The sequence below is a fragment of the Capra hircus genome, chromosome 28 (genome assembly GCF_001704415.2).
Source record: "Capra hircus breed San Clemente chromosome 28, ASM170441v1, whole genome shotgun sequence".
Taxonomy (NCBI): domain Eukaryota; kingdom Metazoa; phylum Chordata; class Mammalia; order Artiodactyla; family Bovidae; genus Capra; species Capra hircus.
In genome coordinates, this window is record NC_030835.1 from 18,673,019 (window position 1) to 18,681,825 (window position 8,807).

Consider the following 8,807-nt stretch of genomic DNA (forward strand, 5'->3'; position numbering starts at 1 on the left):
CACTGTTCCATCTCCCCCAGTGAATGGCTCCTTTCTCTCCCCTTATCCCTTAACATGGTTCTTCTCTCAGTAATTGCATTCTGTGTGTTTCCACATGTGGACGGATTCACTGCAAATCAGCTCCCTATGGAAAAGTCTCAATCCCAAGCTGATTCCCATTTCTGCCACCAATGTGAACAAACTGCATGTAATATCAGATTGTGCAAAACCTAATTAGGAAGGTATATGTTACTAAAAATTCCTGACACACAGACTGCAAAGTCAAGCCAAAGACTAGGATTTGGGGGTTATCTATTTATAACTTCACACCTGGAGAAATTATCATACTTGTTATCATATTTTGCTTTATTTACAAAATTAGAACAACATCAAAACCAGTGCTCATCCTACAATGGCCACTCAAACTGTCAACAAAATTTCAAATGTCCTGCCTGTCCTCCCTCTCTTCTAGACAAGACTACAAATAAGACATCAGATGCAAATAACAGAAATGAGCTTTTACTGCCCATCTTTCAGTTTATTGCTTAAACTCCATTAGAGAGTCATTAAGAAAGCACCCCTGAAAAGGATTCAAGGGTCAAAGGTAAAGCTCTAAGATCTGGAAAGATTTGATTTTTGAACCTGAAAAACAAAACTGAGACGGGTTTACTGCTTCCGAATCAAGAAAACAGTGCTGCAGAATTGTAGTAAAAGACAGCATTTCTTAGGAATTTTACCATGCTTCAGAAAATTATGCTCTCCAATGTATACTCCAAAGTAGTAGAGCTTGATCCATGGGCAAAATAACCCAACTACCACTGTGCTTATGCTCACTCACCTTAGTTGTGTCCGACTCTTTGCAATCCTATGGACTGTAGCCCTCCAGGCCCCTCTGTCCATGGGATCCTCTAGGCAAGAATACTGAACATCCAGGAGATATTCCTGACCCAAGGACCAAACCTGCCAACTCCTGCACTGCAGGTGGATTCTTAACCGCTGAGCCACCAGGGAAGCCCTTAAAAATGTCTCTGCTGCTGCTGCTGAGTCGCTTCAGTCATGTCCGACTCTGTGCGACCCCATACACGGCAGCCCTCCAGGCTCCCCCGTCCCTGGGATTCTCCAGGCAAGAACACTGGAGTGGGCTGCCATTTCCTTCTCCTAAAAATGTCTCTCAGTTCAGTTCAGTCGCTCAGTCGTGTCCGACTCTTTGTGACCCCATGAACTGCAGCACGCCAGGCCTCCCTGTCCATCACCAACTCCCGAAGTTCACTCAGACTTGCATCCATCGAGTCCATGATGCCATCCAGCCATCTCATCCTGTCGTCCCCTTCTCCTCCTGCCCCCAATCCCTCCCAGCGTCAGAGTCTTTTCCAATGAGTCAACTCTTCGCATGAGGTGGCCAAAGTACTGGAGTTTCAGCTTTAGCATCATTCCTTCCAAAGAAATCCCAGGACTGATCTCCTTCAGAATGGACTGGTTGGATCTCCTTGCAGTCCAAGGGACTCTCAAGAATCTTCTCCAACAAATGTCTTTAGACATTGCCAAATGCCCTGGGGCCATGGCAGGGAGGGGAGCAAAAATTGCTCCTGGTTGAGAACCTCAACCCTAGATAAACAACTATCACTGAAACCCCACCCAGCACTACCACAGTGCATACAGTAACACTGCACCATCCCTTTAGACGTCTAAAACCTAGACTTAGCTTTACAAAGTATCTTTTTCTTAAAATCTAGGAGCATTTTGCAACTCTCAAAGTGATCTAGCCCCTGAGCACTAGGAAGGAGGATAATATGGATAAAAAGAATGGTTGCTAAAGTGGTGAAAGATTGCTAAAAGATTTCCAGACTTGAATTCCCTCTGAAAGCACTGCAATTCTCAGATGAATGAATCCACTCACTCATTTTATTCTCTCTGAGACATAAGTGGAAAGTATTACAGTCCACGGCATAAATGAGCAAATGGAAAAAAGGCAGGCTTACCACCTTAATGAAATGAGGACAAAATCAAGGACGGAAAAGCACCGAGGGCTGACAGCCCAGGAGTCCTCCTCCGGAACCCTAGGCTTGTTACACATGGACCCCAGTTCACCTTCGAGTTATACTGCCCTCCACACAGTGGTATTCAACCTATCAGACCCAATGCCCTTTTCTATAACTAATATTTCATAATGCCCTTTATTACGACATGAAACTCAAAGAATATAACATTATACCTATAGACATAACTTTTAAAAATGTCAATATAATGCCCCAACTACAACATAAGAGAAAACAAACATGAAGATCTGTGTATTAAATATGTATGTTCAGACAAGACTAGATCAGAAGCCAAAAGCACCCTTCCCAACTCTTCCAAAGTGCCCCCTTAGAGGGCAGAACTATTTCACTAATGCTCCACACAAACCTGCTCTCAACAGCCACAAAGTTCCGTAACTTCTTTGCCTTTCCGTGAAGACAACTTACAGGTGGCTTCACAAAGTAGACAAGAAAGGGGGTTTTTAAGACAGACTAACTGTGGTTAAAGCTCCACCACCTCATTGCTATGATATGCTAAGTCTGGTTTTCAGTCTATAAAAGGAGAATGCCAGCATATTTTTCAAGGAATTTTAGGAAAATTAAATGAGTATGTAGAGTATCTACTTATGCACCTAATGCATAATATGTGCTTAATAAATGTTAGCTATCAGACTTACATTATTACTCCTGAATCCATCTCTTATTTATCTTAGCTTGTGCCTATCTGATTCCCCCTGGAGAAAAGATGGATGACTGGATATTAATTTAGCAGAGATACTCTAAAAAGGATGCATGTACAATAAAAGTAAGAAATTGCATCATATAACTTGCGAGGTTGTTTCTAATTCTGAAATTCTACCATATGCTGCCCTATGCTGAGGTTATCTTCTATTAACTCGAGTCCTTTCTTTCCAGTTAGAGGGCCAAGAATATGTGTAATGCATCACACGATACAAAAGCAAGTACAGAGAAACACCTTGAACTCAGATCTTGACCAAATGTTTATAGCCTCCTCATTGAAAACCAAGCCCTGGTCACTGGTTCTTTACCATTTAGCACAGTACAGTCAAAGAAAGAAGGACAATTTTTCCATCAAGAGCACCTCAAACAACATGTACAGTGTCTTCAGAGAGTGATGATTCTCATGGGCCAGCTGTTATTTATATGATTTAATTCCTAACACCAATGAGCAAAGCAAAACCTATAAAAAGCTAGATTTTCAAATGAGGACGTGAAAAGCAGTAGTGATAGCTAGAGAAATACCTCAAAACAAAACTGATTCCAAAGTTAATATTCTAAATAAAAGCACTCACTGCTCAGACTGCTAAAGGGAGCCCACAGGCCCAGGAAGTAATACACACATCTCTGGGTATGGAGTTATATTTTACTAACATATAGGAATCTTAATCTACATATACATACTAATTTATAAAAGAGAAAGAAATTGCCAATTATTGCAGATCATTCTGCAAGGTGCTAATAGTGGCTATTTCTGAATAGCGGAATTATTGGGGGCTGCTTCCTTTTATTAATAGCTTCCAATTCTTCTAACATAACTGCTCTTGTAATAAGAATTTAATATTACAGAACACAATTTATTATCTACTAACAATGTATGAAATTTGAGGCAAAAAAAAAAAAAAACTATTTTAGGTGAACCCTTCATCTGAATCTTGGATAAACCAAGTACCTGTCTATGTCTCCAAAGTCATCCTTGCTCCTCATCACAAACCAGAACTAGTCACAACTTGGTTGATCTCTCAGCTTCTCCTGCAGACCTTAGAGATTTTGACACGACAGGACATCAACCGTGGATATTAAAAAAAAAAAAAAAAAACTCACTACTAGTTTCTGCCAACTTCCCAGTGACAGCTATCAACTCTCTGGGATAGTGACAGCAAGAGAGGGAAAGGGAATGTTTTCAAATTAATGTCTCATCAGATTCAAAGATGTAACTTATTAAAAACTAAACACACTGCTATTTGAAAATCATGGGTTCCTCACAATCCTCTCACTAACATCCTCTATGAAAAAAAAAAAAATCAATAAAGAACTTCTATGGAATCTACAAATGTCCCAAGAATAAAACGTCATTTTGGTAAACACTCATTTGGCAATTCTATTTTCCCTGCTCACTGGGAAGAAAAAAAAAAAAACCCAGCACAGCAAGATCTCAAGAGAAGAGGGGGAAAAAACAGCCTCTACCAAAACAGGCCAACTCCTCACAACAGAAGAAAATAAATTCAAACTAGCTCAATTCAGCAATTAGCAACTTATTATATACAGAGCACCATGACAGGTGTTTATCATCTCTAAACAAATAAGACAAGATATCTGCCTTCCAGGGAATAACTCTAGTCTGGGAAACTAACGTACTTATAAACTAATATATGGCAGATCCAGACAAAATTTCATTGACGTTTTAAAACGGTTCTGGTAGTATACGAAGAGAGAGATTAAAATCAGCTGCGAGAATTTTGCAAAAATTCTTCATATTCATTAAATAAATATATATATTCATAATTTATTTCAGTCACTACCCATCTAATTATTAAATCCAAAATAAAAGGAGGCAGAAACTCTCAGCTATCAAAGGCAAGCATCAGAGATTAAATCTACACATTCATCCTTTGGACTAAAAATAAAACATACTGGACAAGTGCCTTACAACAAGAAAGATATTTGGAAAAGGACTCACCAACGACATTAGGTCTGTACTGGGCATTTTCCTCTCCCAGACGTGCTTTCAGTGTCTCCCCTCTGCAAAAGGGAACCAGGTTTGTTTACTTTTAACGCTACAAACTGTCCCGTTGGCCCGCCTATATTCGCCAGAGCTGCAGAGAAATGGTTCTGCCCCCTCCTTGGAAAGCTCAGCTTTCACTCTTCGCTTTCACACTAAAGCCCAGCACCCCAACCCAGCGAATTAAGAATCCTGCTGGCAGTCTGCTTCCCTCCCGCCGCTGACCAAACGCCACCAGAGTCAGCGCCCCTACAAAAGCAATTCCCTTCCAGGTAGATACGAGGGAAACGCCCAGCCCGCAGCGGACCGAGGCCTCGCGGCCCGGAGCCCCGCCCACTTCAAACTAACCCGGCGGACCAGCGGCCGCTCCAGGCAGACCAGCCCCAGGGTCCAGCCGCCACTGGCCGCTCTTCAGAAACAAGCTGGCCTCGTTCTAGACTTCATCCCTCCCTCCACATAACCCTTTCCTCGCCGGGGAAGGATCGGCAAACCTGCCCACCGCGAGACCACTCCTACCGCGCCCGCGAGTGGAGTTTCATATCCGGCTCCGTCTCGGCCCTGGCGCGAACCTGGCATTCAACTCAAGACCTGGGGTGGCCTGCGCCCCTACCCTCAGCCCGAACCCGAGCCCGCCCCGAGGTGCTGGCCCCTCGGTCCGGCCCGGCCCTTCCAGCAGTCCTCACCCGCTCCGCCTCAGGGCCCCCCGCCGTCCCGACACTCCTCCTCCGCCCCGGCCAGGACCCGCCTCCCATTCAGTCCCGACTCTCTCCAAACCCAAACCAAAGCCCTCCTCCCCAGCGCGGACCCGTCTTCTTCCTCGGGGTCCGCGGCGGCCCAGTAAACCTTCTCTGCCGGGAGCCAGCTCCCGCGCTCCTTCCCTCCCGACACCCTCTAGCCGGCCTTGCCTCTCTTCACAGCGAGACCGACTCACCGGCCGCCGCCGAGATTAAAGATCCGGCCGCCGGCGGCCCCGCCCCTCCCCGCCCCTCCCCGCCCCGCCCGGAAATGGCCCCCGCGTTGCCCCCCGCCCGTTCCCCAGCTCTGCGGCGGTGCGCCCGGGCCCCGCGTCCCCTCCAAGCCCCAGGGGGCGCGCGCGCCTCCTGCTGGCCTGGCGGGGGCGGCACCAAAGTCCTCCTGGGAAGGTGGAACCAGCCCTCCCCATAAGGTACCCCCAGCTTCGTCAGTCTCCGTTTTAAAACCAACTTACTGGTCACTTTTGGTGACTTGAAGCCCCTGAGAGAGTCAGCCTGCAGAGCACTGTACAAACTGATCCAGAACGTCGATTCAAGATGTGTCTCTAGAGAGGCTTCTGGGATTTCAGTGAGTGACTCAGAGATTTGCTCCTTGTCTCTTTCCTGAGACTTCTATTGAGGTCAACGATGGGTGAAGAAAAGCGACAGGAAAAGACTCCTTATTGGAAATGTCATCCCCATCCTTCCCTCTGCCCACAAAAAGGGAGAACAGGGACTATAGGTGTTGGGCAAAAATTCTACCAATACTACTTTATTTTCATGAGCAGTGTTGGTGAAAGTACTCACCGGGATAGCAAAGGTCACCCGTCATTTCTAAAAGCACTAACTCTGAAGTCAGTTTCATGAGTTGTCTGTGTTGTCAGGACACTAATTCGGCAGAAGCAGAAGACAGGGTAGTCACTTGTAACTGATCAGTGATCTGCATACAGTATTTTTTCAACAAATTATTTAAATGACACCTACCTGGAATCTTGACATCTTGATAAAAAATGACACTTAAGGAGGGTACCGAATTCCATCCTCTTGCAAAATGTTGTCATGACACTAATTGGGGGGGGGGGGTCATCAGTACTGTCATTACCCTCATCTGGTGTTTTTAGGATGGAATTCCTTGTTATCACGCCTGCCCTTCTCTGCACAGCCCTTTTTGCCCTTCCCAGTTTTCCAGATAGAATGGTCAAAATTCTGAAAGAGTCAAATAAGATCTCTCTGGGCTTCCCCAGCTTCACCTCCACCCATCAGAAGTCCTGGACATCTCTACTATGCAGAGCTCCTGAATCAGACACTAATAATGCCAGACCCTTAGCCCTTTTGCTGCTGTTGCCCAGTAGACATTCACTCTCTACTGTGTTGAAGGGTCAGAAAATGTTCTGGAACTTCCTGCCGATGCCTATTCATCAAGAGTAATTTGGGGGACTGGGGGTCCAGTGGCTGGTGGTCCACCTGCCTGGTGGTCCAGTGGCTGGGAATCCACCTCCCAATACAAGGGACACGGGTTCAGTCCCTGGTCCGGGGAGATCTCACGTGGCATGGAGCAACTAAGCCTATGCACCAGAACTGCTGAAGTCTACGCTCACCTAGAGCTCGTGCTCCACCACGAGAAGCCATTGCAATGAGAAGCCTGTGCTCAGCAACGAGAGAGCAGACTCTGCTGCCACAACTAGAGAAAGGCTGTGCAACAGTGAAGACCCAGAGCAGCCAAAAATAAGTAGATAAAATGCCTTTAAAAAGAGAGTAACTTTAGGGCTTCCCGGATAGCTCAGTTGGTAAAGTATGTGCCTGCAATGTAGGAGAGCCCAGTTCAATTCCTGGGTCAGGAAGATCTCCTGGAGAAGGGATGAGCTACCCACTCCAGTATTCTTGGGCTTCCCTTGTGGCTCAGCTAGTAAAGAATCCGCCCGCAATGCAGGAGACCTGAGTTCAATCCCTGGGTTGGGAAGATCCCCTGGAGAAGGGAAAGGATACCCACTCCAGTATTCTGGCCTGGAGAATTAAGTTATGATCAACCCAGAGAGCATATTAAAAAGCAGAGACGTTACTTTGTCAACAAAGGTCCATCTAGTCAAGGCTATGGTTTTTCCATTAGTCATGTATGGATGTGAGAGTTGGACTATAAAGAAAGCTGAACACAGAAGAATTGATGCTTTTGAACTGTGATGTTCGAGAAGACTCTTGAGTCCCTTGGACTGCAGGGAGATCCAACCAAGTCCATCCTAAAGGAGATCAGTCCTTCCAATGAAGGACTGATGTTGAAGCTGAAACTCCAATACTTCAGCCATCTGATGCGAAGAGCTGACTCATTTGAGAAGACCCTAATGCTGGGAAATATTGAGGACAGGAGGAGAAGGGGATGACAGAGGATGAGATGGTTGGATGGCATCACCGACTCAATGGACATGGGTTTGGGTAGACTCCGGCAGTTGGTGATGGACAGGGAGGGCTGGTGTACTGCGGTTCACGGGGTCGCAAAGAGTCGGACACGACTGAGCAACTTTCATTTTCACTTTGGGGATTCCAGGTTATGTCCTCCCTCTCCCTCAGCCCCCACCCTTCTGCTTTATTTCTTCTTCAGATCCTAGGATCTGCTTTCCCTAGCCTGCTTCTTAGCTGTCACCTCTCTTCCTTTAATCTAGAATGTCTGTGCCAGCTGCCTGAAGAGCAAGGTCCACATGTGATTCCTCCCTACAGCAGTGCGGTACAGCTTCACTGGTCACACGCACAGCAGGCAGCCTGTTCGTTCTTCCCAAGTGAATCAGTTCAACCATATTGTCTAATCTTTATTGTTATGGACTAAAAGATCTCCCCCGAAATTCATATGTTGAGCTCTAATGGCAGGGCCTCTGGGAAACAGTTAGCTTTAGGTGAGGTAGTGAGGGTGGAGCCCCATAATAGGATTCAAGTCTTTACAAGAAGAAGACAGCAAGACCAGACAGAGCACGCCCCCTTCTCTGTCTCCCTTTCTCTCTCTCCCTATCTCTCTGCACAAAGTAGTCCTGCAGGCACACAGTGAAATGGTAGGCATTTGCAAGCCAGGAAGAGGATCTTGCCAAAAACTGAATTTGCCTGCACCTTGACCTTGGACTTCCCAGCCTGTAGAACTGTGATAAATCAATGTCTCTTGTTTAAGTCATTCAGTCTGTGGTACTCTGCTATAGCAGCCTAAGCTGACTGAGACAGAACTATGCTAGGCACCTTTACATCCAAAGCTCTATTTATGTCCTAACGTGCCCAGACAAGCTGACTCTCATCATCTCTCAACTTATAAATAAGGACATGCATGCTTCTGTTGTATCAGATTCTTTTCAACCCTATGGACTGTAG

General features: G+C 45.8%; 1 protein-coding gene across 6 annotated transcripts in view; it reads right to left on the reverse strand.

Annotated features, from left to right (window-relative positions):
• SGPL1 (sphingosine-1-phosphate lyase 1) overlaps positions 1-5,960 on the reverse strand; it is a 53,322-nt gene extending 47,362 nt beyond the window's left edge. The window contains exons 1-2 of one of the 6 annotated variants that reach the window (XM_005699154.3): positions 5,942-5,960; positions 4,693-4,754 (exon numbers count right to left, since the gene is read on the reverse strand). In XM_005699154.3, the coding sequence (XP_005699211.1) occupies positions 4,693-4,719 (27 nt within the window). In that variant the 5' untranslated portion in view covers positions 4,720-4,754; positions 5,942-5,960. The other 5 variants (XM_018042456.1, XM_018042455.1, XM_018042458.1 and 2 more) reach the window with 5 other exon arrangements.